The 15979-nt window shown below is 46.6% G+C and overlaps 1 protein-coding gene across 8 annotated transcripts in view; it reads right to left on the bottom strand.

Moving 5' to 3' along the window:
* Positions 1-15979, bottom strand: part of NAV2 (neuron navigator 2) — a 724028-nt gene that overhangs the window by 156807 nt on the left and 551242 nt on the right. For all 8 annotated transcript variants that reach the window (XR_012381865.1, XM_073904859.1, XM_073904858.1 and 5 more), the window contains 2 exons: positions 6644-7745; positions 1595-1707 (listed from right to left, as the gene is read on the bottom strand). Coding sequence is in view for 7 of the 8 variants with exons in the window: in XM_073904859.1 (XP_073760960.1) it covers positions 1595-1707; positions 6644-7745 (1215 nt within the window). In the remaining variant the exon portion in view is untranslated. The remainder of the gene's footprint in view (positions 1-1594; positions 1708-6643; positions 7746-15979) is intronic.

Raw genomic sequence — 15979 nt, forward strand, 5'->3', positions numbered from 1 at the left:
TCACGAAAACCAGAGCGCTTGATCAGGCAAGACTGGCTGCACAGGTCTGATCCCCCACACCAACCACAGCGTCTCAGGATCCCTGAGCTCTTCCTTGGCTGTGCAGGCTTGATGCAGAGGAGACACATGGAGAGAGAGAAAAACTGGTGAAAGATCACAGGCTGTAATCTGTCACTCCGAAATTTAAGTGTGATGTGGAATGTTCTCTAGCTGCTGCTTTTCCTTTTCAAATGTGAATTTTGCTGAGCCTCGGTGTCTGACATGAATCCACACTACTCCACGGGACATACATCTGATACACGCCTGGCTCTTGGAGTGCTGGCCCAGCTCCTTTGATGTGTGCACATGAGAACACGGTCTGGAATGCGTGTGGAGACCTGAGCAGTCGCTGAATGCCACGCCCTTCTTCTCATAGCGGCTCTTTAGCCAGGCTCTCCGTGTCCTCATCTGCAAGGGGGCTACAGAGCTTGGTGAGAAGGAAGCACAAAATGAATCCCAAATGTGGGGCCCTGAGCCATGGCAAGATGGATCACTTCAAAATGGCTTCAGAACTCTGCCCCATCACTGTGCCCAGCCAGCAGAACCAGAAGGAAATAGTTAAATCGCTCAGATCCTCCGAAATTAATACTCAGGGTTAATGGTGAGATGGGTACGATGCCATCACGTGGGCTGCAAACCAATTCCACAGCTGTAATGTGGCTATTAAAATGCTGTGGTCATGGATATTTAGTCTAATAAATGGATTTTAAACATGGATTCAATTTTTAACCCAACTCTGGAAGTGGTAAGATACACAAAGAATAATACAACCACTGCTAAATATGTGGTTTACCACTTGCTTTCCTGATTAGAAGTTGCTGGAAGAGAGGGCACGGAATTGGGGAATGGGGAAGACAGACAGAGGAGGGGTTAACTCTGAATGCACTGCAGTAGGAATCCTAACCCATATCTAACTTCTCTCCTTTAAGAATGTAATGGTGTAACATTGATAAATGAATATCTGTGGCCTTAACTATATGACACGGTGGATTTTATGTTTTCACATAACATAATACCCCTTTAACATTATCGGCTAGGTTACACTTAAATAAAATTTAGATTTGCTCGTTTGTTTCTTTTTGGTAAAAGCAGCATGCTGTATTATTCTTTCGGATTAATGGAGGAGCTAAGAATGCATTTTCAATCAGTGCTTCCATATAGGAAAGAAAAAAAGAAGTATTTTATAGCTCCAGATCTTGTTTGAAACTGACTTTATCTGAAGAGTAAACAAGGAGGTTCAAGGTTAAGTGTCAGAGCACCCAGACCCCCTACATGAATGAAATGGAATATTTATTAAAATAGGATCTGCCAATAAGTAAGAGACTTATTGACAATTCTGGGGACAAGGGAGTGCATTGTGTGAGAGAGGACTGGAAAGAAAGAGAAGAAGGAAAATGATAAAATAACAAAAAAGAAAATAAGTTTGTTTAGCTCATCCACCAATGCAACAGTAAAGTAACTTTGAGTCAAGCTGGGTTTGTGCCCTTCCAGCAGGTGGTCATACGGGAGGCCTCATCACCAGCAGACACAGACTTTCTGGGGGCTCCGTACTCACCAGTGAGTTCTTCCAGAGCAGGCTGTCCACTCTTGGTGTAGTGGCTGGGCTCCATGCTCACACCCGCGGAGCTGGATTCAGCAGTAACATTCCCTTCGGTGTCTGTCTGGGACCTTCACACACAAACCAAAGCAGACACACTTGTCACGAACAGTAGCTACCACATCTGGACCACTGTGGTCTGACCACAGCACCCACCATCCACAAGAAGCTTTAGAACAGAGCAGACCAGCAGACTGACTCTAAATAATTCATCAGCACATGTGGAGCAATGTCCTAGGAAGAGAGAGAGCCACTGAACTGTAAAAGATGAAATATTCATTGCCCAAATGGAGGGTCTGCAATCCCTCACTGGGGAATGCTTCTCTGAATCCCCATCAGGGAGCTGGGTCTAGCCAGAAAAATGCTGGAGAGTACCGCGTGGTTTGGATCATTTAACCTCTGCCAAAGAGCAGCTTCTAAGTACTCCGCAATGCCAGCAAGTCAAGCGTAAAGAGGACTCCATTAACAGCCCCACGGCCCTCCCCAAATCTTCCTGACATGGCTCTTTCTGAAAAGGTGACTATAAAACCAGTCAGGAGTGGGTGCCAAGCAGGTGTGTTTGCCCTCCACGTCTCTGATTCAGAGCTCAGATTTTCTGAGATGAAAGGTCTCATTGATCATTATTTCAACACTTGACTGAAATCTGCACTTCCCCAAACCTTCTCTGTGCCCTCATTTGTCAAGCAAATCAAGGCAACTGCTTCGTGCAATGTGTTCTTGCCACAACTACCTCTGCTGACTTAGGCATGGCATGCAAATGCATAATTGCACTCAGATGCATAACCCTGGGTGTAGCATTATTAATTCATTAGCATCCTGAGCTCATTCAACCAGATTTCACTCTCTGTGAAGAAAGTGTTTGCCAAGAATGTGAACTGTCTTAAATGTGGGGGACGTACTGAGAAACCTCGTCATCTATTCTGCCCCGCCTCTGCCCTCTGAATGAAGCCATCAGTTCCAAATTCCTGCAGTCTCCGACCGTTGAGCATATTTGGATTCCCACTGCTCCTCTTGACCCCCTGGCCAGAGTCCAGGCTCTCATCATCTCTGCCCTATAAGCACTTTGTAAACAGGTACACTGCCTTCAGTCTGGAGGTTACAAATGGCTGCCAAGTATTAGAACCAGCCCACGGATTCTTACTGGTCTGTGTAGTATTGTAACGCTTTTTGAATTCATTTCAGCATTTTAAAACTGGGAGATTTCGCAAGAAATATCTGGATTTCTGCCTTGTCCCTTTCTCTTCTTTTTCTTTCAGTAAAAACAAGAAAGTCCTGATAGACTTTCTTGCAGGGCGCCACCTGCCGGTGCCAAGGGATGTTTGCTCCCTCCAGAGAGGCCTAGAACTCCCTCTGCCACAGTCCCATTACCTCAAGCCGCTGATTTAGGTTACCTTTTAGGTCTGAATCAGGCACCTGAATCTGCGCTCTCTATTCTAGGCTGCTTGTAGGTCTGGTCTACTCCCCACACCATCCTCCACTGATTTTTGTAATGTGATCACATCACTCTGATGAAAGGCCTCTGATAGTTTCCATTGCCCACAGAGAAAGTTAAGTCCTCACTGTGGAAGACGATGCCCGATGTGGGGATTCTTCATTCATCTCCAGCCCTGTCTCCTGCCAGTCCTGCCCTATGTTTCACCCCTGTCTTCCCTCCATCCCGAGATCATATCATGCCCTTAGCAGTTTTGTCTTTGTAGTTACGGTGATCTGTGCCTGAAGGCTGTTTCCCTCTTTCTTCCTGCAGTTCCCACGTCATCTTGGCCAGGAAGCCTCCCTGGACAGTACTAGCTGATGGCTCTACCTGTGTGTTTCGACAGTGCTCTTACGCGCCTGACGCCGATATGTTACAATGGGATCTAATTAATACATCTTTCCTCAACCAGAGAGCTCTCTGAAAGCAAAGACTGGCTTTTTTGATATGTACATACAAGAACTTGAGCTGTTCAAGTTCACATGTAGAGCAGACACTTAGGCAGGGTGTGGTGAAGAGACAAATGAGAAATTTTTAAGTCTAGAAAGATGCTGGGTATGGAAAGGAGCATTAGACTCGGGAGTCTGAACCCTCCGAGCTATAGGAGTGTAGCTGGCTGGAGGAAGCCATGCACATCTGAGAAGTCATGTCATACCTCAGACCCTCAGGGCCTGCCCTCGGTACAGCAGGGCTTACAATAGCGACCTCCCCTGACAGGATATAGAAGCATTCAGTAGAGCTCCAAGTGATAGATACACAGTGTTACTTCCGAATTGATAAAGAGAATTCATTCAGAGTGATTTTAAAAGATGATTTATCTTTCTTTTATGCCTTGGTAACATCACTAACATGGACAGATTCTGGGGGTGGAGGGAGCACCGCAAATTATCTGCAGTGAGCCATGAACTTGATCGAATTTTAGAGCACAAGGGGAGTTTAACCCATTTTTTAAAAATCCCCTCATTTCATCCAATCTCCTCACTCTACAGGTGAGGACAATGTGGTTCAGAGAGACGCAGTGATTCAGATTGTTTCATGCTTCAGAACTCGGTCCCTCTAGTTAGACAGATGGGTTTAAACGCTAGCTCTTCTAGCTATTAGCTCTGGACTTGGTGCAAGTTATTTTTACTCTAAGCCTCAGTTTGCTCACCTACAGAATGGGGATTTCAAAAGTAGCTAGCTCAGGGGCGCCTGGGTGGTTCAGTCGGTTAAGCAACTGCCTTCGGCTCAGGTCATGATCCTGGAGTCCCGGGATGGAGTCCCGCATGAGGCTCCCTGCTCAGCAGGGAGTCTGCTTCTCCCTCTGACCCTCCCCCCTCTCATGTGCTCGCTCTCTCTCTCTCTCTCTCACTCTCTCTCTCAAATAAATGAATAAAATCTTTAAAAAAAAAAGTAGCTAGCTCATGGAGTGTCGGGGATGATCATACGGGCTAAGGCACAAAAAGCCCTTAGCTGGGTCTCTGCACATACTTGGTGCATACTCTCCATAGCTCTCCCTACAGGCAGGGCCCAAGACTACACAGGGAGTCACAAGCTAATAAAAGAGCCCAGGCGTCCCAATTCCCATCCTGGTTCACCTGAGAAGGAAAGGAAAGGCACATCAGATGGGCCAGAAGGACCTCGTACAGGGTGAACGTGAAAATGAAAATGCAGCTTGACAGACAGCATGACATTTTCTCCTTCCTCCTATTTGTCAGACATTTGCTCTTTCATTAGTTTTCCTCCCACAGAAAAGCTTGAAATTTTAAAAGAGGTTAAATGTTTTACAATCTTGCCAGTGATTACAGAAAAAAAGAGGGAGTGAAATTGATGGTGACCAAAGACCATCCTATATTTTAATTTCGAAAATGCAAATCTACAATCTGTGAGCAGGAGCTTGAATATGCGTGACCTCAAGACTATTAAAGTTATTGGAATGATAAAAATTTCATGGGGAGCAATTCAGTTGCCTCCATGGTTCAGCGAACAACTGCATTCAAAGCCCTGCAAGGAGACTCTGCATGGAGTGCTGAGTCATTCACTCTCTAAGCCCTGGCACTCTTCTCCAGGGTTAGCTGAGCTGATGACTTGATGGAATAAAGAGATGACCTTCTCCCAATTAAAAAGCCCGGGCGTGACCCCCGCTGGCGGGGAGGGTGAGTCGAAGAGAAGGAAAGAGTGACGAGGAGAGGCCTGGCATCCCCTCACTGGCTGGACCTGCCTGGCTTTGCTCTGAATCACTCAGGCCAGTCTTTCCAGCCGCTGTGGGCAGGGATGGTTACAAAGCCTCCCAGAGTACAACTCGGGCAGAGAGAGAGGGGATAGCCAATTCTTTGGGGAACCATATAGACACAGGAAGCTCATGAACAGGGATGTAAATACACGTGGGCATATGCACACTAGCATTTTGTAAAGGAATAAGAACTTGTCTCCATACTTGGGACTGTCAAAGTATGTCCATGCCTATGGGGGCACGAGTGTGTGTGTGTCGTGTATACGTGTCTATACTTAGGGCAGAAGCCGTACAGGAAGTGCCGGGAACATGGCATTCAATCTTCGGACCCCTTTTGCTATGCAGGGGGTATTATGAACATTCAGCTGTGCAGACTGGCCAAAGGTACGACATATCTCAAGTATAGGATCAAGCTGAGCACGATGAGCAAAGCTTTGGGACTGCCTTAAAAGTAGAGCTAGGGGAGCTTCCGTCTGCTGGAGAGGACTCGTTGGCACGTGTCAAGTACCACCAAGAGCCAGCGTCCTCCATTCCGCAAAGGTGTGCGGTGCCAGCTGAGCCATGAGAGGCCCTCGCAGGCCACCAGCACACAGAGCAAGCAGCACCTGGCTCCACATTCTCTCCCGTGGTCCCATGGATGTGCCGTTAGAGACGGAGAGGGACGGCGGGGGGGGGACAGGATGGAGTCAGACAAGCAAACATCCAGGCTTGTCTCAATATAACCTGGTTCTTTGGTTCTTCTAGAACCGGTCCCTTCCTCCCGTTCCCGCTCTCCTCTCAAAAGAATCTAGTACCCAGCAAGGACTGAAAAAATACTTAATACATGTGATGTAGTAAGAAACCATGAGCGTCTGGAAGTTCAGGACAAACCCCTCTGTGAAAAGAAGCCTCAGGTATTCAGCAAGGTGATTTCTGTTTTTCATTTTCTGAAGTATGTTCAGGATCCATTAGGACCGACGCTGGGGCCTATCATGTCCAGTGACACCGAACCACCCGCCAAGTCTGCTCGTGCTGCAGCTGCTTCTGTAAATGCCCCGCTGGGGCCCCACATACCTGGCAAACTCCTCCTCATCCTGGGGGCAGCTCCAATTTTGCCTCCTGTCTGTAGCTTTCTCTCCCCCTCCCTGCCCAAGCCATGCCGGGGCTAACTGGTCCCTCCAGCACATGTGCACAGCTCTATCAGAAGCTGGTCAGAGGGTACCTCAGCTGCTAGCCTTCAGGCTCCCGGAAGGCAGGCCCGATCCCTGCCCTCAAAGACCTAGAATCTACCAGAGAGGCTCGCTGCCCCATGGCCCAGCACGGGCGGGCAGGCGGCCGCACCTACCTGTACAGGAAAGGCGCGACGGTGGCGGTGTTGGGGTGGTTGTATTGCTGCTGGGGCTGAGGTAGCTGGACACTGACGGTATTGCTTCCTGTGGTCTGAGTGGTCCCGATGGACCCGCTGACAGTCTGGCTGCTGATGCTGTGGTTCAGGGTGGTCCCTCCAGGGCCTTTGCCTTCTGAGGACGCCAGGCTGGAGGAGGAACTGGAGTGTCTGCTGTCCAGCTGGGGCTTCTGCTGGGGGAGCCCCGAGCTCGGCTTCCCACCCCGGCTCCGCTCCACCTCCTTGGAAGGCGCAGGGGCACTTGGGGATTTCCCGGGCATGCTCTTCATTCCTGGTTTTGGTATTCCACTGTGGGAAGGGGCTGTAGCCTCCTTCTTGGCACTGTTGAGCTTTCCCCCTTTGGGGATGAAGCTGGCGATCTTGGAGGACTTTTTTGGCATCTCGGTCACCACCGCCCCACTGGGGTCTTCCTTCGGCCCCTCTTTGAGGTCCGGCCTTTCCGTCACAGAGGCTCTCTTGGCGAGGTCCTTGCTTTTCTCCTTTTCCTTCTCCCGCTGTTGTTTCTCCTTTTCTTTCTCGTTGGCTTTCGGGGAACTCTTCTTGTTGGTCAGTGCCCGGCTAAAAGTTCTCTGGGCGATGCCCTTGAGTGCAATCTTGGGGCTGTTGGAAGCAGGACCCACCGTGGACAGCGAGCGACTGGTGGCCTCCATCTCTTCGCTCTCTTCAAAGCTGGGCAGAATCTCGAGCCGTTCGCAGCTCGTGTCCCGCGACCCCGGGCCCTCGCCTGCCTTGGAAGCCCCTTTGCTGTTGAAAAGCTTGAGTTTTTCCAGCATGGACTTCTGATTGTTGGGGGCCGGCTTCATGGCTTCAGCGGGGGACCTGGGGGCCTCGGGCATGGGCTGCTTGACCGAGAGCATAGACGACGTGGCGCTGTGCTTCACGCTGACCGACTTACTGCGCCAGGGCTTGGAGGCTGCGCCGGGCTGAGGGATGGCCGAGGAGGTGCTGCTGTTAGCGGGGCTGGAATTGCAGCCGCTCTCCAGAGGAGCAGGTGCATTTTCGCTCATTCCGGGGTGGGTGGAGGCTGGGCTCGCCAATGGCTCTGCAGAGATGGGGAGGAGAAGGAGAGTCGAATTATGCCTACAGACCAGCACTGCCGGTGAGGGAGGGTGGGCCATGGTTACGCGGGCCATCACTCTCCACCCAAATGCCAGATGGCGCCACCACCCGCCTGGTGCATTACCTGTGCTTCCAATTTCAGATCCTACCTGCCAACCGCTCTCCATCACACACCGTTCATATTCGCCGGCACATTCCGGGATATGCCGTGCAAATGCACACTGATCTTAACACCAACATGCGCAAAGCACAATTAAGCATACATTTACGGAAACACAAACTAGCAAAAACCTCCATCACCACTATGGTGTGTAGGAAAGATGTAGGAAATACCTACTGTTTTGAATTATTCAACCCACAACCCAAGTTCCCAGTTATGCGAAATAACTGGGAATTAGCCAACTTTAAGAAAATGTAGGAGAGACATTAAAACAGGACAAAAAAAATAGAAAAAGAAAGAAAGAGAAACCAAGCATGATCTTTACAGAAGAATAATTACCCGAGAAAGTCGCTAGGTCCTATCAAAGCATATACATTTTTCTGTGCTGACACTCTGAAAGAGATACAAACATGATGCAGGCAAGACTTAAAAAAGATATTTTAGCTTCAGAGTATCACCCGCACATGGCTGCACCATAGGCATGAAAACACACAGGTTATTACAAAGTCAAGGCTTCCCCCTTGGCGTTCGCTCGGGGAGCATTTCCCCAGCCAGACTCTCTTCTCAGAATAACCTCAAGATATTTCCAAACTGAGAATCGGAATGATTCTGAGAAGGGCGGGTTCCACACTGGACTTGTGCTCGCCACCAAGGGGGCCCATACCCCAGGAATGAGGACTGTCACGCCCTCCTCCGGGAGCGCTCAGAACCACGCCGCTCTGTCGCCCTCATTACAGTAGCTGTCAGAAAGTGGCCGGGAAGGCACATCAAGGCTGAGCCCAGCGCCACGCCACCCACACCCCACGCCCGTCCACTGCACAGGACAGATGGGACGCGGCACTTCAGCCCCCAAAGGGCACATCCCCGTCTGCAAAGTTACCATGACATGACTTACCTGGCAGCAGCTACTTTCTCCTGCAACGGTTCCCCAGGAAAAATTCTCCAACCAGAGAGGCTGCCCTTCCAATTGTCACAAGTGTTTTCAGTTAAACTGCTCATGTTTCTAATTAACTTTTGTCATCCGCAACTGCTCCAGTACCCAGAAGCCTGGCGGGATTAACGGCTGCTTCTTCTGCCCTTTTTTTTTTTTTTTAATACCTATGTTCCGCTGCCTTCTAGCAACAGAGTAAACTGTGTATAGAGCGGCATTTTATGATTTAAAAGTCAACGGCTGCCGAAGTCGAGTGCAGGCAGCCCCTGTGTGGGGCATGAGCACCGAGCCCCGAGAACTCCCAGTGGAGGAACTGCTTCCCTCCACTCACTCCCAGTTGCTCTGGGAAGCCACAGCTCCAGGGTGATCCAAAGCAGACCTCCCAATGTTTTAAAACACATACATCTTCCTGACTTACTGGGGATTTGGGTTTGGAGTGGGGGGTGCTGCCCAATCCTCCCTAACAAAACTCACGGGGCGTTGTTGGATCTTTTCCTGGGGAGAGCTGGACACTGGCCTGGAGACAGGCTCACGAACCCACCCACACAGCTGGCCTTTCAGAGGGTCTCCACAGGCCGGACGCTGCTTATGGAGGGCCTCCTGGTATCAGGAGGTGCAGTGCTAGGCACACCGTGAAGAGGGGCTCACTGCCCCCTTTTTATGAGTCGGGAAACGGAAGCTCAAGGGAGGGCTAACAACTGACCCAAAATCACATAGCTAGACATGGACATAGCTGGGACTTGAACCCAGGGCTCCTGACACAGTGCTCTCGGGACTGAATCATCACAGCTACCTCTTTTGATGAAGGGTATATTTAAACAAGAGCGACTTGAGAGTGCTTTTGAGGCATCAACTTTTCCATTGCTTAGGTGTGTTCATGGCATCCTTGGTGGGGTGCAAGCCAGCCCAGCCACTGGAAGGGAGGCAGCCTATGTGTAGAGGTTGGCTCTCTGGAGGTAATACTTGTGACCTCCAATCCTGAGTTCCACTTCTCTTAGGACAACTGTCTTTCCCTTTACCTGGGCTCAGATCTGGGGCAAAAGTATTCGCTCACTTGTTCATTCAATATCTCCACTCATGTCAATATTCACTCATTCAATGCGTATGTAAGACATTGTTCTCTATACCTGGGACACACCGATGTGAAACAGCAAGGCCCCTGCCTTCATGGAGCTTACATTCCAGCAGAGAGGAAATGTTAATTAACGTAGTGAATGAATTTTATCATTTGTTAGAAAATAGGCGCTACATGATGTAATGAACACTGGGTATTCTATAAGACCGATGAATCACTGACCTCTACCTCTGAAACTAATAACACATTACTTGTTAATTAATTGAATTTAAATTTTTTAAAAATGAGGGGAAAAAAGAAAGTAAGTGCTAAAGTAAGTGCTAAAGTCTTGGGAGCAGGTTGTAACAATGGACATTGTTACAAGAACCACATGACGTTCAGAGGTGCGTGCCCTGCTTTCCTAAAGAAGTCTTGGGCACATTCCACTGAGTGTAAGTACATGGGTCAGGGTGACTTCTCTGCGCCCACACATTCCTTGGAACTTCTTTTATTATTATTATTATTTTTATTGTTATGTTAATCACCATACATCATTAGTTCTTGATGTAGTGTTCCATGATTCATTGTACATAACACCCATTGCTCCACGCAGAATGTGCCCTCTTTAATACCCATCACCAGGCTAACCCATCCCCCCACCCTCCTCCCCTCTAGAACCCTCAGTTTGTTTTTCAGAGTCCATCGTCTCTCATGGTTTGTCTCCCCCTCCGACTTACTCCCCTTCATTCTTCCCCTCCTGCTATCTTCTTCTTTTTCTTTTTTCTTAACATATGTTGCATTATTTGTTTCAGAAGTACAGGTCTGTGATTCAACAGTCTTGCACAATTCACAGCATTCACCATAGCACATACCCTCCCCAATGTCTATCACCCAGTCACCCCATCCCTCCCACCCCCACCACTCCAGCAACACTCAGTTTGTTTCCCGAGATTAAGAATTCCTCATATCAGTGAGGTCATATGATACATGTCTTTCTCTGATTGACTTATTTCACTCAGCATAACACCCTCCAGTTCCATCCACATCGTTGCAAATGGCAAGATCTCATTCCTTTTGATGGCTGCATAATATTCCATTGTGTATATATACCACCTCTTCTCTATCCATTCATCTCTCGATGGACATCTTGGCTCTTTCCACAGTTTGGCTATTGTGGACATTGCTGCTATAAACATTGGGGTGCATGTACCCCTTCGGATCCCTACATTTGCATCTTTGTGGTAAATACCCAGTAGTGCAATTGCTGGATCGTATGGTAGCTCTATTTTCAACTGTTTGAGGAACCTCCATACTCCTTGGAACTTCTATAAAGCTTACTTGAAATGGTTTTGACAAATGCCCCTATCTAGCACGTCTGTGTATTTTTAACACTAACATCCACAGCTAGAAATTAACCAACGACTATCTAGCTCAACCAATAGACACCTGGCTCGGATACTTAAGATGTACAGAGCAAGCTGAGGTTGTGTGCCTCCTTCAGATGCAAGGTGCCGGGCAGGGGGGAAAGGGCTCTCACAATGTAGGCATGACGTATACTCACACTGTCACTTCTCAGGCTGTGCCAAAATGGCTCCCAGAAACTCCTACTTGTCTTTTAAACCCCTGCTCAAATGCCCTATCTGTCACAGTGAGACCCTAAAGCTGAATGAATCACTTGGTTTACATCACATGGCATTTCCCCCTACTCTGTATTTCCCTAGGACATTGTTCATACCTCCTCATAAACAGATTTTAGAGGGCTACCTACTTACACCAGGCACTGGGAATCCAGAAGAATAAAATACAGCTCCTGCCCTCTAGGAACTCACTGTCCAAAGGGGCAACAGGCCTCAAAGAGAGCAGAGAACAATGTAAGGGACTGTAGAGGGATGCCCAAAGTACCATGAGGCCTAAGGGTTGGGATCCATTAATTCTCCCATTTGGGAAACACTCACAGAGCCAATGACCTTTGAATTGTCATGCCATGTTTCTGGTATAGGCTGGCTGGCTATCCACTGCCCCCCACCCCCCGACTCATCTTTTTGCCCTATAGATTTCCAGAGCATAGAAACACTCGTGGCTTTGGAATTGTAGGTTGGTAGTTTGGGCTTACGCAATTCACATTTAAGACAACAGAGACACAGACTTCTGATTAGTCATTAGAGTTTTATTAGAACTTTTTAGCCTAAACTGCGGCAAAAACAAAAAACAAAATCAGGGCTCAGAGCCTCAGAATTTCTACTTGGCATTTAGCCTGGGCTCCCCTTGGTTATGGGATCCTGGGGACATTTCAAGGCTATTAGTCATAGCTGTAAAAGGTAGAGATGATCTGAATGTGGTTTCCAGAACAGGAGTTTCCTGACTAGGGCGACAGGGCATGAGAGCCCCTGAAGATAAGGCCATATATACTTTGTACTTACGTCATGGCTAGAAATCCCCTTAATAGTGAAGAGGGCTCCAGGTCATGAGTGGTCTTGACATGTCCTGTCATTCTGAAGGTATCACACAAGTGACCTTGGCTGAAGTGGCTGTTTGGGGCCTGTTCCTCTTTTTTTTGGAAAGCAGTCGTTTCTAATGCCAGGATTTTGTGATTCCTAGCGTGAGACTGTCCTTACCTTGCTTCAGAGATAGTGAAATAAATACAAAAGGGATGTGGGTAGGTGAGCCAAGCCTTAAGCCCTTGTTACCAGCCAACGGTGTGACCTTAGATGTGCCATTTTTCCCCTCTGGGCCTCAGTCGCCCCATTTGTAAGAGAGGATGAGCTATTTCTCTAGAGTCTTTTCAGCTCCACTTCCATTCAAAGCTCAGTGAGTCTCCGAGAGACCCAGTAAGGTTGGGGCCAGAGAACGCAGCCCTCACTAAGTTCTGTCCTTCCTCTGGGCTGACATACAGGTGTTTCTTTACCTTCAAGCATTCCGCCTCCAGGGTTCTCTTAAGATGTTTACTCGTAAATGTCAGAGAAAACTGGCTGGGTCAAAGAAGAGTCAGCCTTGAATGAGTAGCTCGTGAATTCAGAAATGCTGATATTCTATGAAAACAAGCCTGGGGGAGGGAAGATGGGGAGAGTTCTTTAAAATTAAGAGCTTCTCTCCCTAATAAGGAACAGCTCTAGTTTCTGTTCTCATGTATACAAACCTTTGTTAGAGCAAAGGAATCTAAGAGGGAGAAAAGAGGAAAGCATAAAAGAATGTTCTGAACATCAGTATTTCTCCAGCAAGGGTATGTGGGCCACTGAAGGAGGTGAGACTCTTTTCAGGACATATGGGTGAATATTTTTAAAAAATTTTTTATTTAAATGCACTTTAATTAACATATACTGTATTATTCGGAGGTGGATGAGTGTTTTTATATTTTAAAAGTCATATGTTTTATTGCAATATTAGAAGAGATAACTGGCACATATATAAATTAACTGTTTCATAGATATTTGATAGAGATTTAAAATTTGAGTCGACTTAATGAAAATATAAGACAAAAAAGTTCACAGATTTGGCTAAACTCATGCAAGTTTGTGAAAGCCTTAAGTTGGGGAGACACTTTTCCATTAAATCAAGAAATACTTATTTTCTATATAAAATATGTAATAAATGTTTTATAAATACCTATTTACATTAAATCTATTCTTTTGGAAAATGTGATCAACAAAATAGAAATCAAACCAGAAGGCCCAAATAAGGACTAGGTTCAAAACGAATCTGAAATGGCTCCTTCTTAGAGTTTTATTTGCGTGGATTTGTTTAGCATGGCATTTTGCTGAGAATGGCTAGCACTGGCCACATGACCAGGCCTTGTTTAGCCAAAGATGATTTTAAAAATAATGGCTTTAACAAGTTTTGACGACTAACCAGTAAGAATGACACATTACATCACACCCAATAAACATCCAAATATCCACATGCAAAACTGAAAACTATCAAGGCATACTCTTATTATATGAAATAAACTCTAATATATCCTACCCTAAGCCATTTTTTAAATGTCTATCACAGAGCCCCTGAACAGATTTTATACCCTAGAGGAGATTGCGCCCTGCAGCCTGAATGTCTCTGTTCTAAAAGACCAGCTTCCAAGGTTCACCCACCACCAACTGACAAACCACCACAAGAAGGAAAAGTTTCATTTGAAACACGGCAGACAGGATGTCTTTGAAGAGAAAAGGCTTTTTTTTTTTTTGAGGGTTTAGGGAGAACATTAATCCTCCTGTGGGGAGGGGGAAAGTTTGGTTTTTCTGGCAAACAGCCTTAACCTTCCCTGACAGGAACCAAAATACTTTCTAAATGAAAATACTGTCTAAGGCAGATAAATAAGCATTTCTTCCTCTCTCCCTCCGAGAGGGCCGATACTGGCCCCCAGTCCCTTCTGTCCCCAGCCTCCCAGTTAAGGAGACGTTGGTGGTCTGGTCCCCATGCCAGCAGGGGCACAGGGAATGTCTTCTAGACTGGCTGATCCCAGCTCCTGTCACCCCCACTGTGATTTTAAACCTGCCCTGGGGAGGTTTCCCACCTAAATCCTCTCAGTACTTTTCAGGAAAAGACCTGATAATTGGGTCTGGGAAAATGTTTGCAATTTCCTATAATTTGTCAAGGTGTCCATCTTGAGCATTCAAATTTGTTAGACTAATTGAAACCAGTTTTTTTTTCTTGTCTTTTTCTTTTTTTTTTTTTTGAAAGTGCATGGACGCTAGCCACACAGGCTAGAGATGGTTTGCAGAGTTGCTCAGGTCAATTTCTCTACAACTCTGTTAGGCAGTCATCAGACCACAGAGAGGCACAGGAACCTCACTCAATCCACTAAGTGGTTCTGAAGGATTCCTTGAACCTGGCCAGGGAGCATTCTCAGCACTGCTGTGATCAAGGTTTAATATTAAGGGCATGGGCTTAAATATAGTTTTCTGTTCAATACTTCTTGCAGAGGATCATTGCAGATACAGAAAGAGAGAGAAGGGGGGCATGAGAACCACCAAGGAAAGTGGGTAGGAAAGGGCCAGGGCATAGAGTAAGAGGAAGCTGGTGTTGGGACCCATACTCTAAGAACCTTCTCGTGTCTACAATTCCATAGGCTCTGAGAACATCCAAGTTAGAATAAGGTTGATGATCTACATAAACAAATAGTTTTAGAAAGTTGCTGTTAATGCAATCCCTATCAAATGCCCAATGATGATTTTTGCAGAAATAGAACAATCCATCCAAAAATTCATACAGGATCTTAAAGGAGCCAAAACAATCTTAACAAAAGAACAAAGAGGTCTCATACTTCCTGACTGCAAAACTTACTACAAAGCCACAGTAATCAAATCAGTGTGGTACTGGCATAAGGACAGACATATAGACCAATGGATTAGACTGGAGAGCCCAGAAATAAGCCTGTGTATATATGGTCTAATGATTTTCACTATTATTCAATAAAGTCAGGAGAGCCTTTTCAACAAATGGTGCTGGGAAAATAATATCCACATGCAAAAAAAAAAGTTGTATTCTTACCTTATACCATATAAAAAATTAACTCAAAATGGATCAAAGACCTAAATGTAAGAGCTAAAGTTATAAAACTCTTAGAAGAAAACTTGGTGCAAAATCTCCATGACACTGGATTTGGCAATGATCTCCTGGATGTGACAGCAAAAGCATCGGCAAAAAAAAAAAAAAAAAAAGACAAAATGGATTTCATCAAAATGGTGCATCAAAGGACACTGTTAAGGTGCCTGGATGGCTCAGTGAGTTAAGCGTCTTGACTCTTGATCTCAGCTCAGGTCTTGATCTCAGGGTCTTGAACTCAAGCCCCATATTGGGCTCCACGTTGGGCGTGGAGCCTACTTAAAACAAAACAAAACTAATTATCGGGGTGCCTGAGTGGCACAGTCAGTTTAGCGTCTGACTCTTGGTTTCATTTCAGGTCATGATCTCAGGGTCGTGGGATCAAGCCCCATGTCAAGCTCTGCACTCAGCATGGAGTTTGCCTGAGATTCTCTCCTTGTCCTCTGCCCTTCCCCCCACTCACACACTCTCTAATATAAATAAATAAAATCTTTAAGAAAAGCAAAAAGGACACTATTAACTGAAAAGGAAATCTAC

This window comes from Callorhinus ursinus, unplaced genomic scaffold (assembly GCF_003265705.2).
Source record: "Callorhinus ursinus isolate GAN/ISIS: 27379988/994484 unplaced genomic scaffold, GSC_fseal_2.0 scaffold21, whole genome shotgun sequence".
Lineage (NCBI taxonomy): Eukaryota > Metazoa > Chordata > Mammalia > Carnivora > Otariidae > Callorhinus > Callorhinus ursinus.